Consider the following 24505-nt stretch of genomic DNA (forward strand, 5'->3'; position numbering starts at 1 on the left):
CAGTTTTGGGATTTTTTTGGTGTTGTTGTGACAGTTTTAATGTCGTCATTTTCCTAGATGTTTGTACTACTCTCCATTGTCCAATGACATAAACACTACCCATCGCGTGCTGCGGCGGCGGTGTAATGTGGCTTAAACTAGCAGACGCTGCGGGATTCAAACTGCTGGAAACATATCACAGAAATCCTAATACTCAGCTTAATTGTACTGCTTAATTTCTTGTGAGATATAAACGACAGTTATATCACAGAATTTTTCAAATCTGTCGTCAGTCCCAAGTGTGGATAGCACTGTAGTTTATTGGGTTGGAGTTATTCAACAGAGTGTCACGATTGGTCAGAAGTTTGATTTACTCTAGAAAGTTAACCCAACTAAAATTTGAGCGCTATTCTTTATTGTAACCCAAGAGACGAGTGAATACGTTGTCATCTTACTAACGGATCATGCACACATATACCGAGGACGTACTTCACTTACCTGTAACAAGATTAATTTTTCCGCAACAACTAGCTAACATGATCGGCAATACGCCCGATGTGTGACAACAAGCCCCCCCCCCCTTTCTCTCTCTCTCTTTTCACCAACCTCCCCTCTCCCCCTGTAGACCCAAACCAAATCATCAACCACTAAAAAGCAGTCACACAATTTTATTTGGCCTTGGTTTGTAAGGACGTGTTGTACAAGTCTCACAGTCTTTTTCACGAAACCTTATAATACACTTTCCAGTCACATTAATGTGTCTACGTCTCAGGTCCTGAAAAAGTGAGCTTCAGGAATGTACCGACAGGGGAGACATTCCTACTCCAATGCCGTGGCCGGCTGTGCGAGGTTCCTCGTCTAAGGATCCATTGTGCGAACAGCTCGATCTAGGTGATCACACAATTCCCAATTGGGGTTCAATCTGGGGAGTCTGGTAGTCAGAAGAGAACGGCATCATCATCACGTTGCTCTCCGAACCACGCTGTATGGCACGTTGCATTGTCCTGCTCGTAGGTACCATCGTGTCAAATAAAAACTGCATGTAGGGATGCATAATTGTGTTGATCCATTACGCCTTCCAGAATGACGAGATCATCGAGGGACTGCCGCAAAACATTTTCCAGACCATAACGCCCCTCCTCCTGCCTGGACTCTTTCGACGACTGTTGCAGGGTGTTTGATTTCAGACGCTTCACCACGCACACAACAACTGCCATGTGTCAGGTGGAGCATCAAACGTGATTCATCTGAGAGGGCCACCTGTCATCATTCAGCAATGTCCAGTTGAGGTATTGACGCTCAAATTCCAGCCTTCGTCGTCTACGAACAACAGGTGCCTGTTGCGTAAGCTCTTCTACATCTACATCTACATTGATACTCCGCAAGCCACCCAACGGTGTGTGGCGGAGGGCACTTTACGTGCCACTGTCATTACCTCCCTTTCCTGTTCCAGTCGCGTATGGTTCGCGGGAAGAACGACTGTCTGAAAGCCTCCGTGCGCGCTCTAATCTCTCTAATTTTATTAAACATCTCCGTAACGCTATCACGGTTACCAAATAACCCTGTGACGAAACGCGCCGCTCTTCTTTGGATCTTCTCTATCTCCTCCGTCAGACCGATCTGGTACGGATCCCACACTGATGAGCAATACTCAAGTATAGGTCGAACGAGTGTTTTGTAAGCCACCTCCTTTGTTGATGGACTACATTTTCTAAGCATTCTCCCAATGAATCTCAACCTGGTACCCGCCTTACCAACAATTAATTTTATATGATCATTCCACTTCAAATCGTTCCGCACGCATACTCCCAGATACAGAAGTAACTGCTACCAGTGTTTGTTCCGCTATCATATAATCATACAATAAAGGATCCTTCTTTCTATGTATTCGCAATACATTACATTTGTCTATGTTAAGGGTCAGTTGCCACTCCCTGCACCAAGTGCTTATCCGCTGCAGATCTTCCTGCATTTCGCTACAATTTTCTAATGCTGCAACTTCTCTGTATACTACAGCATCATCCGCGAAAAGCCGCATGGAACTTCCGACACTACCTACTAGGTCATTTATATATATTGTGAAAAGCAATGGTCCCATAACACTCCCCTGTGGCACGCCAGAGGTTGCTTTAACGTCTGTAGACGTCTCTCCATTGATAACAACATGCTGTGTTCTGTTTGCTAAAAACTCTTCAATCCAGCCACACAGCTGGTCTGATATTCCGTAGGCTCTTACTTTGTTTATCAGGCGACAGTGCGGAACTGTATCGAACGCCTTCCGGAAGTCAAGAAAAATAGCATCTACCTGGGAGCCTGTATCTAATATTTTCTGGGTCTCATGAACAAATAAAGCGAGTTGGGTCTCACACGATCGCTGTTTTCGGAATCCATGTTGATTCCTACATAGTAGATTCTGGGTTTCCAAAAACGACATGATACTCGAGCAAAAAACATGTTCTAAAATTCTACAAGAGATCGACGTCAGAGATATAGGTCTATAGTTTTGCGCATCTGCTCGACGACCCTTCTTGAAGACTGGGACTATCTGTGCTCTTTTCCAATCATTTGGAACCCTCCGTTCCTCTAGAGACTTGCGGTACACGGCTGTTAGAAGGGGGGCAAGTTCTTTCGCGTACTCTGTGTAGAATCGAATTGGTATCCCGTAAGGTCCAGTGGACTTTCCTCTATTGAGTGATTCCAGTTGCTCTTCTATTCTTCTCTTCCAGTTGCTCTTACGCAGCAACGTCCGATGAACGGTCATTGCGGGGACAATATTGGTAGCCTCGTGATTCATCTGGACGGTCAGTTGTTCAAAAGTTGCACGATAATTCTCCCTTGTACATATCCAGAGTAGTGATTCACCTCAGTCATCTATGGCCGTAGGTGCACCAGCATTGCCTCGGCACCGGTTTTGGACAGCTCCATTTTTCCAAGCAAAGTATACTTTAACTAAAGCGGCAGTGGAAAGTTTAAAAATTTAACCGTTTCGGTAGTGCTTCAACCTTGACCAGAAATTCATGAGGTTGCCCTGATTGACATCACAACATCAGATAAATCGCTCCATTTCCACATTATGACAACGACTGCAGTGTTTTCCATATCCCACAACAAGCTTTATATACCCTTCGCTGCTAGTACTGCCATCCGCCATCTGTGAGTGGCTATTACACGTTAACGTCCAACATAGGCGGTGGTCACATTAACGCGACTGGACCACGTATAAGGCTAGCTTTGCAGTCCCGGTCTCTAGGATATCCAAAGCTGTTTTTCTCATTCATTTTTTCTCTGTGCGGTTTTCGCTATTACAGATTTGGCACCCAACTCGGCCGTACTTGTTCATCTCTGCTCCATCCATTTACAGAAATGAGGAGTCTCTTCCATTGTGCCTAAGAACTTTCCTGCTCGGAAGATTTTGCTCCGTACGTCAAGGTGGAGACGGTCGTCCCTCCAGAAACTTTCGCTTGAGGAAATGTTACAGTTGCTACAATATTTATTTGCAGCAATGTATCAGCACGGATGTATATTTGTGATCTCATTGATTTCTTTCCCAAGAAAGTTGGTACCTCAATTTTAACTCCTCGCACACACGTACATGAAGCTGAAAATAGATGTGGTTTATATACTGCTTGAGATTAGGAATAGATTTGTCTCTAACCGTAAAAATGATCTTCATTTTATTGCTCATTTTAGCAGTCGGAGGCAAATGTATTCCTAATCTCAACTTATTATACGACCTCGTTCCCAAGTCCCACAGCGATGTTAAGTTTAAACTCGTATATTGCCTTTGGAGCATCTCTCCACGGTTAATTTAGACCGCCTGTACAACTCCCTGTTAATTACGAGCTGTCCAGCGTTCGTAAGGCCTTAGTATTTTCATTAACACATGTGCCTGCTGAAGTTCGCTCGCAAACTGGCAGGTCTGAGGCATCGCATCTTGCCAGTCCACGTCTCATCCATAATTAATGCGCCACGTGGGACGTCAGAACTGGCGATATTGCATGTCCCGCAGTGCGTAACTATGTCCCAATTAGCACGTAAATTTGAACAGGATGGCAGACAATGCGAGTTGGAAACAGGTAATCTTTAACAAAGAGCAGATAAGAAACCTCTTATTTATTTCCAATTTGGCCATGAAGTGAGTAACGATAGAGTGATAATTGCGATATGACTCAACTGGGACTGCCTCAAAATATTACTGAAGCTATTCAGTTGCAAATCCTGAGTTTCTTCGATATTTCGACTTACTTTATGTCCCCCTTATTATTTCGTGTAGTTTATCAAGTGAAATCTCTTTGAATGGTACGCTATTGTAGCAGACGTACTGTAGTTGTGAGTAAACACCGTTATATTAACAGAAGCGTAGGTGTGCGGAGCGAGTTAGCGCAAGAGTAAAAAGGCTCGTAACGCGATATCTAAGCCTTGAGGTAATTTGCGTTTTGACACCGGAGTTGTTTCTAAATGCGTTCTTCGTATGAAATGTTCTGTGTTGACGTTTGGAAAGAAAGAGTCAAAGAAAACGGAATACGAATAGAAAGTGTGACGTTACCTAATGGATATTCTGTTGAGTAGTAGCTTCTCTAACCAGCATTCCACACGAGCAAACCAAACGTTATCTGAAACAAGCTTGTACCATAGGTAATTGGGATACGCACGGCTTTTTAAAAAGGAATAGCTCGGTAATGTCGTAAGGTCGAGCCGCTCACGGCTGCTTTCATGCCCTACAGCTAATCTCTGCGCATAATAACCTTTAGCTGTGATGCTGTAGTCAAATAGTCTATGCATTGGCTATAATCGCGAATTAATAAATTAAACAAGAACATTAAATGAAAGACAAACGAAATAAATCATAAAAAGGGTTCTGTTCTAACTTCTGCGATTGATGTAGATGACACCAGAGATTTCTGTTGAATAACGTTTATTAAAGGAAGTATATCTCACATAAAGGGAAATTAGTCCTACGATAACCAGTAACATTATAGACAGAACGATTATCTTATTCAATACAGTAAAGTTGCATTAAATGTGTCACAAGAATGGTAGCATAATCTGTAAGCTAAATAGTCATCCACGACAAGCGAAAAACTAAGTCCTTTTCGTGATTTCAATACACGAAATAATGGCCGCATCAGAATGCTTCTGAGTTCAGTATGAAATTTTACGCAATAACACACGAGAGATAACGAGTAGAAACTCCTACTCTGGTTATTCCCAGATCCGTAACACAATCAGAAAAAGTTAAACTGGAGCACATTCAGTTCTCGCATTAGTTAAAGTATTGTAGTAGCCCACAATCAATCACCTACTCGATCAATTAACACACACTATCACAGACAGGTCTGCCTCCTTCCATCTCAAATGGAAACGTGGCTTCAGAAGTTAAAGTCTTGCAGCGACCGTTCACCACCCAAAATCTATCACCTACACTACCGAATATCGCACTATACAACAGGCAGGTCTGGCTTCTTCACGTAAGAGTGTCCAGAAGCGGTCCCTTGATCGCACCACTTTGGAAGTGTTTGTCATCATTTGACTCCAGCCATGTTCCACCAACGTTTAACAGTCGTCAGCTGAAGGCCATTCCCACCAAAAATACATGGATCTTATCTGATACAGACATGAATTTCACTCAATTTGACCACATTCTGCACTAAATTAATATATTACAATATTTACATTAATAAAATGTTATAAACATTCGATCACATTCAGACCATTCACAATAAATATAAATATACGTTTTTCGTACATAAATAAGGTAAGTGCACTCATGTGAAATGGCAATAAAACATCGTTAAGTATTATTTAAACAATGATCTATGGCTGCTTGTCAGAAGCATCATTTGATACACTCTTTAATCGTGGTGTCAGTTACAACGTGCAGTTGACAGATTTTAAATTACCACGACTTTTAATATCAGCTTAATCAACATTTAAATAAAGTTAGTGGCAAAAATAGTGACTTATTCCTTACATAACTATGCAAGTATGACAAGATATGAGGCAGTCATGCTGCGTTCAGTTGCTGTGATATTGTGCAAGAAACACTGTTCTGACAACCATTTGCATAATGAAAAACATGTTAAAAACGTAATAAATAAATATATAAACAAGATTAGGATGTGCAGCTTCCAGGGATGACAGGTTGAGTGTAATGTTATCATCTGAGATATCGTTTGCTGAAATCGTATGAAGCGGAGAAAAGCTGCTAATTCTAAGATTCACAATCAAAATATTTAGTCACTGTAAAATATTAAGTTTTTAAGATATTGAAAATGGTATTCCTTCACTGGATGTGACTCATTTTTCTAAGACAGCAGATGTATTCAAATCTGATTTGATATCTAACTGCGATTTGTTATAGAATTTCTACGAGTGTTATATTAACAGACTGACAATGTGCCATTTCTGGTTCATTATCTGCTCTTCAGCTAAGCAAGCAACCGACATCCAAATTACCCGGACTGTAGGTTCTTCCCATTCCAGGCACACTGACCGCTTTTGTACTTGGGCCACCCAACAACAACATCTGCTCCGGCTGGCCAGGCCACGCCTTGCTCTCGGCCATGGGCCCCCCAGCTTAGCATACAACCACGTAAACAAATTCATTTCCTTATCTCCTACCAATTCTAGGCGCCCAAATAAATCGGCTATGTATGTGTAACATTACACGAGGAATTCGAGCAGATGTGAGGAAGTTAGCTGAGTAGATGGGAAGAACATTCTATGACGCTATAATAGAGTTTAATGTGGAGCACAGAGCTCAAGGAACACTGATTTATTTTCAACACAAATGATTCGCTCGCCTATTATATTTCTTAATATTCAGTGCTGCTACATTAGAATAAGTGTTAAAACTACGAATATATCTGTGGCTAGCAAATTCTTCCTATTCATTTAGCATTAATTTTGACTTTCTGATTTTATTGGAGTATATTTCTATCCTGTCAAAGTTTAGACTAGTATTGCAGAGCTGACCATGTAATAGTGACTGTTTTGTATGTTCTTAATTATGTGTTTTTATAGAGTCTCTCCTGTAAAATATTTTTAACTATCGTTTACATTCCTTCTGTCAGATTATCATCGGTCTCATAAAGCCAGGGAAAATGCAATTTGTGTCCCAAATTCTCAAAGTCACTTGATTTTACCTTCTATACACTGATCATTTACATGCAGATTATCTACCATCACGAGAATAGCACCATAAAAGAGTTACGTTGGTGGAAAGACGTGGCTTGTTTTGCTCGTACAGTTGATGGGTACAACAACAGATTTGTTTTTATACTCGTTCAAACAGTAAACTACGAGTACATAATATGTCATTCTATTTTCCATATAACTAGAATATCCAGTTTGAAGAGTTGTTGTGTGGCCTCTAAGATATGAAGTGCAGCTCATTCCCAATATCCATTAACACTGTCGCAGTGTCACCGTTGCCCATTCATCTGGGAAGCTATAATTGGAGAGAAATGCCTCCTGTTCAGCGGTTATTCTTTTAATAGTAATTATTGTTGTTTTCCACAAAACTTTTCTGCCCTAATTACTTGCATTTACAGCAATTCTGTCCCTCCTTATTTCAATGGAGTGTGGGCGACATTCAGAACTGTCCTGAGTTTCTCATTTTGATATTCAGTTTTGTGCTGTTCCCATTACCTTCTGGCCTTTCTTAATATCTTCTGATCTTCCCGCTGATCCATAGCTGAGTTCATGTATCAATAGTTTTGATAGTGCGAGTAATGATAAGTAAGCTATCATACATGCAATAATATCAGCTGCCCTCACGTTTCTGCCTGTTAGGGTAACCACAGCTTGTCATGTGCACACCCTCCTCCCCCTCCCCCTCACCACGAACTGACCCAGTGGATGACAGTATGGCACATGCAGCATCACTGAAGATCTGTACGCGCAGAGGGATATGGGTAGGACTGCACACATATACACTGTGTTACTGAAGTAGCCAAACAAACACGTACGTTATGCTACAAATCCAATATTTTTTAGCATGGTTTTCGTTCACTCTTGTAAAATACGATGTTCCATTCCCTACTTTACCCTTGTGTGGACTGATGTGGATTAAGGAATGTACAAGCATAGCATTCATTATGTTGAATAGCATTATCTAGAATAGAAGCATTTTCATAAAGGCGATAACGTTAAAAGCTCAGAGAGTAAATAGCTTTCCCATAGAATGATTATTTTCCCTAATTCACGTTCTGTTCTTTAAATCAATAAAAATATTGTACTAGAAACTTTTTAAAGTGGCCTTTGTCCCTCCTCAGTGTCCAAGCCATCTCCAGATCAAATTTCACCAAAGTCGGTTCAACAGTTCAGTTTTTGCTTGCTAAAAGAAGGCAGAGCTTACCATCAGTATCATCGTCTACAGAGCCGACTGAGGTCCTTTGGTACAGAGTCGAGTGGATGGTCTGCATCAGAGACTCAAGACGGCTCTGTAGCCTTGTGGGTTGCAGATTCCTCGACTGGCACCATAGAACGGTGTGCCTCCAGATTCCGTTAAACAGATCAGTAATCCACTACACGCGGAAAGTGGTCAAACAGGTAGCGGGGACTGTGTGGAGAGGGCTTGGCGGTTTTTTAGGTTAGATGGTCTCGGGAAAGAGCAGAAAAGACTTCAGATTTAAAGGGTGTAAGACGAACAAAGGAAGAGGCTGGACAAAGGAACAGTCAGTAATGTAGTTATAAATTGTCATGGCTGTGCTGGAAAAGAACCAGAGCTCCAAGTGCTAATTGAAGCCACTGGATCTCAAATCGCTGTGGTAGGGAAAGCTGGCTAAAGCCGGAAATAAATTCAACCGAAATATTTACAGATGACCTAACCGTGTTCAGAAATTATGGATCAAATGGTTCAAATGGCTCTGAGCACTATGGGACTCAACTGCTGAGGTCATTAGTCCCCTATAACTTAGAACGAGTTAAACCTAACTAACCTAAGGACATCACAAACATCCATGCCCGAGGCAGGATTCGAACCTGCGACCGTAGCGGTCTCGCGGCTCCAGACTGCAGCGCCAGAACCGCGCGGCCACTTCGGCCGGCAATGATGGATCAAATGCAGCTGATGGTGGAGTGTTTGTTGCTGTCAGAAGCAGCTTACCTTGTAGAGTAAATAGTTTCTGTGAGTTAATATGGATACAGATTATACTTGAGAACCGGAATAAATTAATAAATTAATCATTGGTTCCTTTTGCCGACCTCATCGACTCAGAATTTCTGAACAATTCAAAGAAATAAGTACCCTAATCGTGCAATTATAGTTGGTGTTGACTTCAATCTATCCTCGATATGTTGACGGGAATATATGTTTCAGTCTGTACTAGGCATAAAACGTCGTCCGAAATCCTACCGAATGTCCTCTCAGAAGATTATTTCCAACACCGAATTCAGGAGCCCATTCCAAATAGGGAGCATCTGGACAGGTATAGGGATTAGTGACCACAAGATTGTTGTAGCTAGACTGAATAGCGTAACATCAAATCCCACCAGAAATACACGTATAATAATTCATCTGTTTAAAAAAGCAGATAAAAATTTGCTGGCACCTTCCTAAGAGACAATCTCCACTCCATCCAGCCTCACTATGTAAGCGTAGACCAGGTATGATTTCAGTACAAAGAAATAATATCGACGGCTATGGAGGGAGAGAGACCCAAATAAATTAATAACAGGTGGTACTAATACCCCGTGGTATACAAATCAGGTCAGAACACTATTGCAGAAGCAGCGAAAAAAGCATGTCAAATTAAAAGAACGCAAAATCCCCAAAACTGGCTAAGTTTTACTAAAGCTGGAAATTTAGCGTGAACTTCAATGCGAGATGCTTGTAATAGTTTCCACAACGAAACTTTATATCGGAATCTGGCGGGAAATCGTATGTAAAGTACACCAGTGGCAAGACGCGATCAATGTTGATGTTATTGACGATAGTGCCACTAAAGCAGAGTTACTAAACACGGTTTTCCGAAATTCCTTCACGAAAAGACGAAGTAAATACTCCAGGATTCGAATCAAGAATAATTGCTAAAATGACTAACTTAGTAGATATCCTTGATGTAGCGAAGCAGCTTAAAGCACTTCAGAAAGGCACGGCCTCTGACCGAGATTGTATACTGGTCAGGTTCCTTCCAGAGTATGTTGATACAGTAACTCCATACTTAGCAATCATATACAACTGCTCGCTCGCAGAAAGATTTCTACCCAAGGACTGCAAATTTGCTCAAGCTACACCAACACTCAAGAAAGGAGATAGGAGTAATCCGCTTAACTGCAGATTCATATCCGTCGTTCTGCAGCAGGATTTTGGAACGTATACTGTGCTTGAACGTTATGAATCATGTCGAAGAAATCGATTTATTGACAGTCAACATGGATATCTTTCTTGTCGAACACAACTAGTCCTTTATTCTCACAAAGTAATGAGTGCTATCGACGGGGGACGTCAAATTGATTATATGTTTTTATCTTTCTATCAGACTTTCGACACAGTCCCTCTCTTGTGAGGAGAATCAGTTATGCATTTGTATTCGTGATTTCCTGTCACGAAGGTCAGAGTTCGTAACAACTGTTGGGAAGTCATCGAGTAAAACAGAAGTAATATCTGGCGTTCCCTAATAAAGTGGTAGACGCACTCTTCCGATCCTGATCTACATAAACGATTTAGGAGACAAACTGAGCAGCCCTCTTACATTGTTTGCAGATGACGCTGTCATTTAGTCATGTAAAGCCATCAGATGACCAAACGAATTGCAAAATGATATAGACAAGATATGTAGCCAAGATATATGTATTCTGCAAAAAGTGGCAATTGACTCCAAATAATGAAAAGAGTGAAGTCATTCACATGAGTAATAAAACTTATCCACTAAATTTCAGTTTAACAATAAATCACATGAATCTAAAATATGTAAATTCCACTACACACTTAGGGATTACAGTTACTAACAACTTAAATTGGAACCACCACATAATAATATTGTGGGGAAAGCAAACCAAAGACCAATCTACTAAAGAGACTGATTACACTACGCTTGTCAGCGCTCTTCTGGAGTATTGCTTTGCAGTGTGGGATCCGCATCACATACGATTGACGGAGGACATCGAAAAAGTTCAAACAAGGGCAGCTCGCCTTTTATCATCGCGAAATAAGGGAGAGAGCGACACAGATATGATACACGAATTGGGGTGGTAGTCATTAAAACAAAGATATTTCTCGCTGCAGAAGACCTTTTCATGAAATTTCAACCACCAATTTCCTCCTCAGAATGATCATCACAATAAAATAAATCCGAGCTCGCCTGCAAAGACATAAGTGTTCGTTTTTCGTGTGCACTGTTAGAGAGCGGAACAACAGAGAAGTTCCTTAACGGTGGTTCAATGAACCTTCTGCCACGCACTTCATTTTGAATTGCATAGTAATCATGTAGATGTAGATACAGATGTATTTTCTCGTTTCTAATATTATGAAGGGCGATCAAAAAGTTTTTGTTTTATAATCTATACAGCACAAAATTGGTATGCCAGTTGCGGGCTTTCAAATAAAAATTAAATGTGTGTTGGTGGTGGCCCTCAACTATGCACACTCAGACTCAGAGTTGAAATATTAAAAGTTTTGGCTGGTTTCGTTGTCTAGGTGCTGGGATACGTAGTTGTCGCATTACGAGCCAAATACTGTTGAGTCTACAGTATACAATATGAATATACACATGAATCGAATGTTCGAAGGTTCCTATCACTCGGCAATTGTGAATTTTGAACGTAACATAGTCATTTATACATGAAAGACTGCAATTAAATAAATTCTACAGGTACTATTTTAACGGCTTTAAATGATGAGTACGATAGCAGAAGTACCTTTAAGAATGCCCTCTATTACTGTAAAACACTTATTGGTGTCGATGGTACAGCAATTAAATAAAATGTAAGTTGAATATCAGGGAAACTATAGATTCCTACTTTACGTAATTAGTTATGAACAACAAAATAGACGTAATTAGTTATGAACAACAAAATAGCTCAGAGATATCCACTTCTAAACGCATACTACGTCTTCACTGCAGAAGTCACGGAAGTCTCACAAGCGCACAAGTCAGCTCTATGAAATATTCCTATCTCCCCCGACCATGCGAAAACTGTTCCACTCTCTTAGTCTTTCCCGCGACTCTGTGTCTGTCGTGCCATGGTGTCCAGGGCTCTCCCGCGGCCTCTCCCGTACTCACCCACTTCCATACAGTCTCTCCATATGTCCTTTTTGGAACGATCGCTGTGATTAGCTAAAGCGCTTCCGCCCTGTCTCCAATCCAACGCACACTTACAAACATAATAAAGCACATTCAGAATACTGGATTTACATTTAAATAACTTTAAATTAAATAAATATTCCTATGGCTGGACCATAAACACGCTCTAACACACATTATTAGATACATAATGTCTCTGTGCTTTCTAAAACACAGTAAATATTTGACGAATTTCTTCCTGAGTAGTATATATCGGATACAAACAAAGACACAGATGAATAAATATATTTGTAAGCATGCTGCCACCGTTTTTTCGTGTAACTGTGGAGTACTTATGGCCTGAGTCGATCAATAGTAATCAGCCACTCTGATGTCCAATAACTCATGTACTATTGAAGTTACATGCCTGTAATTTAAACCAGTTTAGGTTTACACTAATAGCTTTCTAAAGACATGTCGATTGGCAAAATCAGATGAACCGTTTAGATTTCGTTGCTGGGTGTTACTTATATAATTTATTGTTAGATACTAAACTTTAAACTAATAACGATATTGTAAACGTGATTACACCATCAGAATCGTCGTGCAAATAATGGTAATGCTCATGTTTCTTTTTGAGGTATCATAATTCATCTGGTTAATATTAGTTTCAATACGAACTGTGAAATGTCTGCCATTAAGGTTTCACAAAATCCGCCATTTCGGCACTCCCAGCCTGTCTCCTTCATCGACACAGCGTCACCATGGAATTTCCATCCACACAGTCTGCTGGACCACATGGTCCGGCCGTTGTGTGGCATCATGCGGTTGCTAACTAGCCGCAGCTTGCCGAGCGGCCCAAGCAGTGGCCGCTAACTCTGAACTTAAAATATTTCCAGGGCACCACAACTCGCCCAATACCTCACACAGTTAAACAAAACCGCTGTGACCGTTGAGGCAATCATCCTACCTACACACCAGACTGAAGATACCCATGTGGCAAAACACCATGTCCTGCTGCGTGAAGAAGTCCATAACTGTCTGATTCACATCTTTGTACAACGGGAATTCTCGATCCCTCAGTGCCCTTATAAAGAGAGAAAGATGGGAGATATCAGGACTACATGGCAGATGCTCGAGTGTCTCCTACTTGACATTAATGAGCCTGGCCTTCGAGAACGGTGAGCGTCTTTTTTGTATCGCGATGAGCATGGAACTCAGCGCACCATTCCACAATGATAGTTTTCGATGGACATGCTGCTCCATACACGCTCTCTGTTCTATAATGGATGTCTGCCCGTTTTTGTTCTTTGGCAGCCAAGAAAAGAATAACAGCACATTGGTCCTATTCAGCTGCATTTGGTAATAACATCACCATAGTCGACGCTTCTGCATTTACCCCCTCCCCCTCCCCCCCCCCCCCACACACACACAGACACATCCACACACACAGACACTGGATAGACACGAATGCCATACAAATCCCTTTTTTGCATGTCAGTGTCATGCTACATTGCATATACGCTGCAGCAACGACCTCAAACAGAAATTTTTTGATCACCCCTTATACAAGTAGTAGGGGCTAACTGAAAATCGTATCTTTCTGTTTACCTCCCGACAACCTTGCTAGTGAATGGTTACCGATGGAAACATCACTTCTAAAGTTCAACAGTGCCTCTTTTCTATGTCGATGATTCATCGAATGGTAATCCTTCTCCTCTGATTCGTTTGAACTCTCAGGCTAGTTGCTATTTTCCCCATCCGTCTTTCTTCCAATTGCCAGCTCTTTTCCGCTTCTAGTCTGCCGATTTGCATGTGCGCCTCCTGATTACTACTGAACAAAGGATGCTATTAGTTCCTTTCTAGTTCGTTTTCTAATAATTTCATGAAATTTCGAATGATATCACGTAGTGGTTAGCACACCGGTCTCGCTTTCGGGATGACGACAGTTCAGATTTAGATATTCCGTGATTTCCCTTAATCGCTCAGGCAAATGGCGGAATGTTCCTTTTGAAGGGACACAGCCGATTTCCTTCCTCATCCTTGAAATAGTGTGATCTTGTGCTATGTCTTCCATGTCCTTGGTGTCAATGTGTAACACCTCCGTTTTTATCCCGACCTGATCTGATCGAATAGCAGCCCAATATTTATTATTAACATGACCGTGAACCTAATGGGGCTGGTAATCGGAATTGACTGCTACGGAAGTTGTTATTTTCCAGTTAGTTCTGCTCAATACTATAATTCTGAATGTCTGGTAATGAGAAACACCAACACAGTTTTACTAATTACGAACTTATATTCTTCTCAAAACACAAAAAAGGAGACAGCCACTGTCTTCGCCATACATATCTAATTACGGCTAATCTCAGCACAGGCTTTCTTTATTTTTCTTTATCGTCACACGCTAATCCATCAGTGCATCCAACACTGCAATCCAAGGTTAGGTCGGCGCGGTAGGCGCGAAACCAAATATTGGCACTAGTAACGTCACTGATCACTTTCGTAATGATACTTCTTCACTTTCCCGGTATTAATCTATTACATAGGGGTCTAACCACGGCGATGGCGACACCCTTCTCCGTTAAAGCCCTGTATTTCAACAATGGCCTTCCCACACACCATTCCAGCCAACCACACTCTGGCGCAACTCAACACTCTTTCTCGCAACACGTCACAATCGATTGTTCGCCCTATCGACCTGTGCCGAGTGCAAAGTTACAGTAAGGGCCTATGGACCCCTTACAAATGGAACATTAAATACAAATTTTTCTTCCTTCTTCCCTCCTTTTTCAAATCCTCCATTGCAGCCTGCTGTGAACAGGGCTCAAAAGCACTTCTTGTCCCGTTTGGATTTGTTTATTTTTTATTTACACATTTATCGTATGTTTTAGGACAATATTAAATATAACAGAAACAATAAACTGTAAATTAAAGACATTTCAATTTTTATTGTAATCAGTTGCGTCGTTCGTTGTCATCAGGAAACCAAAGTTTCAAGATATGCTATGATGGGACATTCTGTGACCATGTGACTGAGCCGAGCAGGCTCGACCTTCTATGTATTTCGCATCTCATTAACGATCTTTGTCCGGACAACTTTGGAGGTACGCCAGTGGCGCCGCTGGTGGGCCCAGTCGTCGGTAAAGGCGGGCGCCAGGCTGAGATTCTTTGGGAGGGTCCTTAGAAAATGTAGTCCATCAACAAAGGAGGTGGTTTACAAAACACTCGTTCGACCTATACTTGAGTATTGCTTATCAGTGTGGGATCCATACCAGGTCGGGTTGACGGAGGAGATAGAGAAGATCCAAAGAAGAGCGGCGCGTTTCGTCACAGGGTTATTTGGTAACCGTGATAGCGTTACGGAGGTGTTTAGCAAACTCAAGTGGCAGACTCTGCAAGAGAGGCGCTCTGCATCGCGGTGTAGCTTGCTGTCCAGGTTTCGAGAGGGTGTGTTTCTGGATGAGGTATCGAATATATTGCTTCCCACTACTTATACCTCCTGAGGATACCACGAATGTAAAATTAGAGAGATTCGAGCGCGCACGGAGGCTTTCCGGCAGTCGTTCTTCCCGCGAACCGTACGCGACTGGAACCGGAAAGGGAGGTAATGACAGTGGCACATAAAGTGCCCTCCACCACATACCGTTGAGTGGCTTGCGGAGTATAAATGTAGATGTAGATGTAGACAAAAGCCGTGAAGCAGGAAGGTTTTGGTAAGTGGGTGAGTGGTGTGCGGAGCAAGCCCACAGGGGGTGCTAGAGGTCTGAAGAGAACGAATCAGCACCGGTGAAGGCCCTGAGCCTTATTTTCACTGTTGGTTATCAACTGCCCTACTACAAAGCGGTTTCCGTGGGTGGGCGTAATACTTTGGAAAACACGCCAGCGACTTGGAGTCTATTTGATGCTAGTTAAGGCTGTCCAGTCTCTTCCAGACTTAAGGAGTGGAAGGACGATGGCCATCTTGCCCATGTCCTTACCAATCGCACTTCCCTCCCCTCCCCTCCCCCCCTTCCTCCCTCACGCCGATGGAGTTCATGCAATCTCCACTCATAATTAATAGCAGCTGTTTAAAGATAATTTGCTTAAAAACCTTATCAGTGAATTTTGGCTAACTGCAGCTGCTGATTCAGCGACTGTTAACTGTTTGTTTTAAATTATGTGTTTTGGTGTTTGCTAACTGATAGGGGTTCACAATTAATAACAGCTGTTTAAAAATCGTTTGCTTAAAATCTGATTGGGGGATTTTGGTTACATGTAGTTTTAAAATACTCTACCTATGATGTCTGCTGAGTGACATTGCATTAATATTTAATGACAGTTGTGTAGTGTCGCGGAATAGTAAATAGTTGGAAACGTGGAATATTGTCAAAGTTTCGTTGCCTATGCCGAGAGCTAGAGGCAGTAGTTTAGCCAAGAGGTAGGAGGATTGCACATATATCGGAATGTATCGTCACGCAGGGGCAGTGACCTGGTTACACACAACAGGCGACAGAGAATTGCTTAGCACGCGGGTTTGTGTTAGACGGAGACTTTTGTAGAGTGCAAGACAGAGGTATAGCGTCAGCTGTACTGCATTTCACAACTACGCGTAAGTCTGCCGTAACAACAAGTAACTCTGTCGCAAGAACACCTAAGGGGCGAGTACGACAGATGAATCAGCAGTATAAGTGGAACGAATGCGTTCATTACAAACGAGCATGACGTCAGCTCGTGCTTCCTTTAAGTACGCCTGCTTTGATAGCAACAAGGCACTCGCAGTTATACTTGCAGTTAGATGTGTACTGGGGCGCTGCGTAGCGCTCAGCTCGGTGATCGACATGTTAATCTTTATTAAGGAGATGTTGCAGTAAGGGCGGCCCATCCAACAGCAGACGTGAGGGAACAGTACTAGCTCTGGTCCCCCCTGCTGCCGCTGTCAATCATCAACCCAGGACTAGCAGACGTCGCGGCAAACTCGCTCGCCGCCAATGCTGACTACATCAGTGAGCCGTTTGCCGAGATTTTGTGAGGCCTAGGCCCTGTGCATTCGCCGTCGCAACCGTGTGAGCCGACGACGCTGGGGGATTGCAGCCTGTTCCGCCCGTTCACCGCGGACGAGCCACCAGGAGGAGCAGGGAAGAAGACGGGGTGGGATAGAGTACACTCCGCACTACGAGAACTCCTCTCGTGCCGACAGCGTCGGGACTCGAACCTGGAGCCTCCTAGGTGCAGCAGCTTGCTGTCCGCAGCCCAGCCGGCCGGCCAGCCAGGCGCCACCAGCCACGCGCGGCCTAAGTACGAAGTAAAGACATTCCTTCGCTACATCGCAGCACGTGGCGCTGCGCTAGCAAGACGTGCGGCCCGGAGCTGGTGTCATCGCTACGAGTCAGCGAGGACTCGGGAAAGGTCGTTGATATCACCAAGCTCAGCCAGCCTGTGTTATGCAGGCCACATTGTACTCGGCAAGAATAATGGTGTTACGAATTAATAATGTTTCTTTGGCGTTTCTCACGCATCCTCAATCATTTCCTAACATCCTGACAACTGGAGAGGTCACCGCTCGGCCTCCAGTCCACCGTAGGCGACCGGGACCACCGGGGCGCCTACAGTTGTTTAAAGGTCATTTAGTTAAAAAAACTACTCATTGAATTTGGCTAACTGCAGTTAATCGCTCTTAAACTTCTGCACTTTTCATGTATACTTAATGACCGGTGGCTCATAATTAGTGGCAGCTGTTTAAAAGTCATTCATCTAAAGTCTGCTCAGTCAGTTTTACTGTTGATTGTTTTTAAAATTCATTTGAGTTTAGTAAATGCAAGTTATATATTACAGATGATGAATGCTGAAGCAGTTATGTGGGGACTCCAGTCCTTCCATTAGGGTGACCCGATCACAAATCTCCCCACCAGAATTCCTAGTTATCAGTGATGAACGGTTTGCCTAGCTGCTACAAAATCGCATTTTGAGATCTCTGAAGAGAGTCCATGTTTCTGCCAAGACCGATGCGTAATCTGTTAGACATTGTCCATCTTCTGCATGATTGTTCGATGGCAGTATTTCTATCTGATCCAGGGAAAATTCCGGCAACGTGGAGGGCAAGGCAAGCTTCTGCACGCTCTCGTCCCCACGAGTCGGTTAGGTTGAACTGACACGCGTGTGGATCCTTGGCTCTTTTAGTGGTTGGTTTTCTTGATCGAAGCCGGTTTCTTTCTGATATAACTGCATCTTGACGGGTGGGGAGCGCAGATTGCCTTGTATGTGTTTAAACTCACAGAGAAGTCCAGGGGGCGGAATGTGGCTCAATATGGACAGCCATTCGACGTGGGTTGCTTTAGTGTACTACTATACATGATAGCACGTGATGTGTATCAACATTTTACTAGAAATCTGGCCCAGAATTCGGCAAAGGACGCACGCTCTTTTTCTAGATACTTTCTCATTCACAGTTCCTCCATTTTTTCGTGATTTAAGCAACCTTTTTCCATCCAAAAAGGCAGATGACAAGTTCCCTTCAAAGATGCGTCCAAATACTATCAAGATAAGTTCTCCTTTTTATATCTTTCACAATTTCTTACGAATTTAGCGTGTGGATCACACTAATCCGTGTTACTGAAGTCACCAATTTTATTAAAACCCATTTGTCTAATGCTTTCATTTTCAAGATTTTCGTTGTCTTCAGGGATACCTGCAATTTTATTTTCTTTCCAATAGATTCAGTCTTGGTAGTTCTTTTCGAACTTTTTAACCCGGAGTCAATACTCTGAAGCATTACATTAATTTTAGATTTTGCTTCGAGTTCACTCTTTCCCACACTTTTTTTATGTTTTGGGGCTACTTTTACAGGCTTTACGTTGCTCGCCTATGCTTGAGAGTCTGGTCGCAATAACCAGGTTTGGTCGTTGTTTGTTTGGTCGGCCTTTGATATTCGCCGTTCACCTCAGACATTCCCGAAACCGTTAACGGTACGGTACATCTGTTTTCATCAAGATTAACTGTGAGAAAGTCCTTACTAAATAACGTGTAGTCTCTTTTTAGCGCTGTACTAATTATAAACGTAACAGCATCAACTTCTCTTTTTCAAAAGGAAATGTAGAAATATCTGCTGGTAACAGCCCCGAATCTATGATAATTCCGAAGTGGGACCAAACCTTGATAGTGGCACCCCCCTCACCCCTTTGAGCGTTTGAGACAGTAAGTCAAAAATGTAAAAATAAAATTCAAAAATGTGTTCATTTTGTAGCGCATATATTTCTGAAGAGTTTTATTTATAAATCATATATTTTCTAGGAAGTGTAAGACCTTGTTATTTGGTGTTAAGTGTCTCAAAGTGTAACTCTACGCCTCTTCACATAGCATTCTTCTATCGCCTGTAACTGTATTTCGCTCTCTGGAATTCAAACCTGTGTATTTTGTAATGGTAGCCATCAAACCTATATTCAGGGCCTTGGAGATTAAAATGTCCTGTGCTGCCTCTCCTGCTCCCAATCAGTAGGTTTGACATCCTATCCCGCCTAAAAAAAGACTCACCATTAACAATGGGATTATTTGTGTCCAGGAGAATAAGAACTCTTCAGAAAACTCACACTGTTTATTGCCTATTAGCTAATAACTTTCTATTTTGTGTGACATAAGATTAAATATAGAAAACATAACACCAGTAAAGACAAGGGACAAGCTGTACACATTTCTTCAGTCCTTAGATCCCGGCATTATTTTCCCTCTAATCTTGCTACACCTTTATACGACGTGCTTTCCTTTCTGCGAAAGGATCTGTTACCTCAAAGTTCGTCAATCGTTTTGCTACATGAAAAATCAAAATGTCGTTTTCTAATACTAAAAAAGCTGTTAATACGAATAGTACCCAAGACCGGTTGGTTTCTCGATCTGATTACGTCTATTTTGACACTGTCAGCAGGATAAAACGAAATAGGCCTTTCTAATACTGCAGCAGTTGTAACACACGCTAAACAAACGAGACTGTTTTGGCACAAATGGTCATTTTTATGTACCTCATTTACATAAATAACATGACAGAACATAATTCACGAAATACCAGTATCAAACGCGTATAGGCCTACTGCAAGCAAAAATTTTTATGTTAGGAAATAGTTTCACATTTCATTCATACGCTCCAGTTTCTCAAGCATGAGATCGAAAAGTAGAAGTTCGAAATTTTTATATTAATTTGGAATAGTTATGTGCTCCCACACAATTCGTGTGATGTCCCCGTTTCTTCTCCTTCCTCGTTCTAATAAACCATCTTCTCATCAATAATTCTGTAACTATTCCTGCCATTATCAAAACTTATACTTTCATTAACCCTACCAGAATCAAAGATACAGTTATCCCGTGTTTATTCTCCGGTTAGACGGTATTATGTGTTCCTACAACGCGTTTACCTTTCCTATGATAAAACTTAAAGCGGCTGCAACAAGGGGCTGTACAACTGGTAGTATAACGACCTGGCAAAGATTTTCTGTCAAAATTTCATTTTCTTGGATACACCGAGAAGATAACATGTAATCTTTCTTACCTGCCAGTCCTCTTAGTCGGTTATTTCCACTCTGGTAATCTGAATCTATGGATTCAGCTAATTATTATAACAACGCTGACCATTCGTTCACCCAGTCAATCACATAAACAGAATTGGCATCCACCTGTTCGGGTTTATTCGGCTCAGCTCGTATATTCCCGTCCGTCCTCTTTTGGTCTGCGGAAAAGTTTTTTATTTCTAGATGTGATTGGGATTCCCCTGGCAGAGATATCACCTACACTTTGCACGCAAACAAAAACCAAGTTGTGATTCGTTCAGAAATCAAAATATGTTCAAAAATGTTCAAAAACCAACTGCGATGCGTGTCAAAACCACATGAATGATCGGTAGAGCAACGTGCGCTGAATGATAGGCACCTTGTGAAACAAGGTATTTTCCTTCAAGAATATGAATTTGGTGCCCCCTGAAGAAATTACCGCCCGGGTCAGATACCCCAGTAGGCCGCCCCCCCCCCCCCCCAAATCTCCTTCTTAGATCCAGGCCTGGTTGATTGGTTGATAGTGGCGTAGTTCTTAAAGAGATGAATTCAACAGCGTTTTACTCTTCCAAATACGATTTCTCATTTCGGAGTAATTATCATATTTAGAACAAACGATTTATTTGTTTTGAATGTGAAATCGATTGCAGTCTTTTGCGAGGTTCCTGATTTTGCACCCAAATAAGGAAATACTTCACGTCAGATGCAAATATTTCACGTTAGATAAGATGGAAGGAAAGAGTTGTTTGTAATGAACAAGAGACTCATCGTGTTGGTTCCACGTATATCAATGTATATCAAGTGATATTTTCTCTATATCCGGTAGCACTTCGGTAAGAAATTGTGCTTATCTGTTACCTCGTAATGTTTCTTCAATGAAGTAAAGACCAATCACTTAGCCACAAATAATGCCGTACGAAACGCACACGCTCCCCTGCCTACAGTCTTCGACATCCCTCAGCAAGTGAGGAACCTCGGCCACCTGGTAATGCATGTTTCTAACATTCAGCTTTCCGTGGTTTGTAAAGGTTACTTCAACGGTAAAGAGAATTCTTTGAAGGAAGAGCCTATTGTCCTGATGTCGCTTCAGAAGTGAGCGGCTGATTTTCATGCTTATTTCGCATTCTCGCTGCTTAATACGATAGTGATGGAAGCTGTTTGCACGCAAAATGCAAACAATCCTAGGCTGACTTTTACAGATGCGTTTATTACAAGAAATGGCTGTAGATTACATAATCTTTGTGGCTCCATACATGAGTACGTGGATGATATACTCCTCTTTGGCTACCAGAGATAATAACATCACTGTCGTCTTGACGTCCCCCCTGTGAATCCGAGTAGTTATTCACTACACTTCTAAATTTAAAGGTGCGCGTATTGCAAGACAGCGGTATTTAAAGGGACAGATATGTGATTTAAAGGGACAGTAGTTATCCAGGATTCATACTGGTACAAAACAGGCTATAGCCGGTTTTATAACGTCACTTCGTCACTTCAGATCTCAGTTTCTATAGCTGGATGAATTATATTCTGAATCATTCAGCGTACCCACAAAGTTGGTAAGGACTTCTGGTGACATGTTACACAACTGCATGACGTCATAAATAAATGCTGCTACCATCTCTTCCTCCGCCCCTGCTCCGCCCCAAACTTTCCCATGCACCTGCTAAGGACTTACGGTGATAGGTTACACTTGGTTTGACGGGGGGGGGGGGGGGGGGGGGCAGTATCACATCTCAGCTAAGGAATTTGCGTGAATCACATTCAAGGTCCCCCATGCCTTCACACCACACCTGAAGCACAGCTTGTTCTAGGTACAAATGTACTCTAGAAGCGGTATCAGGTTACACAGACAAGGACTTCCGGGGACACTGACCACGCACCTGTATGTGGTACATTCAAGGTCACCACCAATGTGCGTAATGTATTGCCTTGAACCAGTTCAGTCCTTGATAAGGACTTCGGGGAATCAGTCACATTGTCTCCTGGCAGGAAAATGGTGGTCACCCTCTGTTCAATGGGATTCAAGCTCCCTCTCCCTTCCCTACCCTGCTTTTATCAACAGATAATTTGTGTGGATGACATCATTCTAGTGCTGGACACATTAGACAGCGGCTCAGGTTTGTTATAAACAATTATTTTCTCTCTCTGGGGAAAGGATCAGGAAATAATAACAATGTTGTAACAAATTAACTTGTTATCTCGTAACCGTTTTTACAGCACAATTTGCTAACAATATTTTTTACGCAGATATTTTTACAAATTTCCTCACTGTCTATGCCCTATATTTACATTTTAATCGTTCCTTTCTCATCTTCTGTCTATTTAAAATTTTTGAGAAACGGGGATAGCAGCAGCAAGTGAATGGAAAACAGCGCACACACATACACACAGATGTACACAACAATTACTTGTACACAAAGTGTGCAGTCACTCTCACATACTCACACAAACACCTATGACAAGTGGTTCATCCAACTATTTTGCACTGAAATACATTATCTACAACTAAACTGACTATCTGCACAGTCAGTCACTAAATGAATAGTGATTATGGGAGGGCCCCAATCCCAACAGATGAACTACTTATCATGATCCAAGTGCCCAACTCTCAGCTGCAGTGCAATGTGTATCTCATGGCCACACTATAGAAAAGGTTGCTTGGTGCACGATACACAGAGCAGTGTCAATAGCCTCCGGCAAGTACCTCTTACAATCTCCTGTCACGAGAGCCTTTGACGCTACACGATGCGCACACTTCGCTTGCCTTTGTATGAAACATGCAATTGTGCTGTATGTGTACATCTTTAAACTGAGCCCCACTATCTTCACAATCTGAGACCCATTCTTCTCGCCTCTCATCAGGGCAATAAATTTCTTGCACTGAAGTGTTATTGTGTAAGGATTATCCGCCACATACCCATACGTGTTCAGTGTTTTGGGGTGGTTCCTAATGGATAGCAGCCTTCCACCCAGTAGTAGTAGTGGTAGTACTCGTATAAAGTAATTTGAGATCAGTGAAGTTTGGCTTCGAGAACTCACAATGAAAGCAGTACATTTGGATTTTGGAGAGGTTAAGTATACACATATCGATATATAACAGGCAGTCAAATGAAAATCGAACACCTGCCACAACGGGGCTGTGTAATGGTCCCATCAAAAGCAATCGCCACAGGCGTTAAGACTATTACCCCACCGGGAGACGAGACGATCAATTCCTATCTCGTAGAACGCAGTCGGTCGCTGACGGATCCATAACGGCACGCACTCCTGCACGTCCTCAGGTCGACTGAAAGCGATGTTCATGCATGTTTTTCTTCAGCTCGCCAAAGATTTGAAAATCATATGATGAAAGGTCCTGGCTGTATAGAGGATGTTGCAGTGTTTTCCGTCCACATCGCTGAAGCATAGTCTTTGTCCGATAGGAAGTGTGGGGGTGGCAATCTTCGTGCAACAACGATCTTCCGAAAAATATTGCTGTAATCTTCAGAATCTAGATAACAGAGACGGATATTGTTCTCATGTCCCTTCGCTATATACCCTGACTGTGAATGTTTCCTAGCTCCTGTGGTCCCAACGTATTTCATACCAGCATTAGAGAACAGCAATTACAGTACTCGGGAGCGTATATGATTCTATGTTCGTATGACAGTAGTCGCAAAAATTGGAAATATGTCGGGGAATCCTGTAAGATGACTGCTTCCCGATCTGATAAAACTTGCGTAGGAGGTTGATGGGATTTGTTACAAAGACGCCGTAGGGGACGAGCAGACAGTTGACTGGCAT

The 24505-nt window shown here is 42.2% G+C and overlaps 1 protein-coding gene across 1 annotated transcript in view; it reads right to left on the reverse strand.

Annotated features, from left to right (window-relative positions):
* Positions 1-469: 469 nt before the first annotated feature.
* Positions 470-24505, reverse strand: part of LOC124795669 — a 28415-nt gene continuing 4379 nt past the window's right edge. The window contains exon 2 of the mRNA XM_047259742.1: positions 470-477. Within this exon, the coding sequence (XP_047115698.1) occupies positions 470-477 (8 nt within the window). The remainder of the gene's footprint in view (positions 478-24505) is intronic.

The sequence above is a fragment of the Schistocerca piceifrons genome, chromosome 4 (genome assembly GCF_021461385.2).
Source record: "Schistocerca piceifrons isolate TAMUIC-IGC-003096 chromosome 4, iqSchPice1.1, whole genome shotgun sequence".
Taxonomy (NCBI): Eukaryota; Metazoa; Arthropoda; class Insecta; order Orthoptera; family Acrididae; genus Schistocerca; species Schistocerca piceifrons.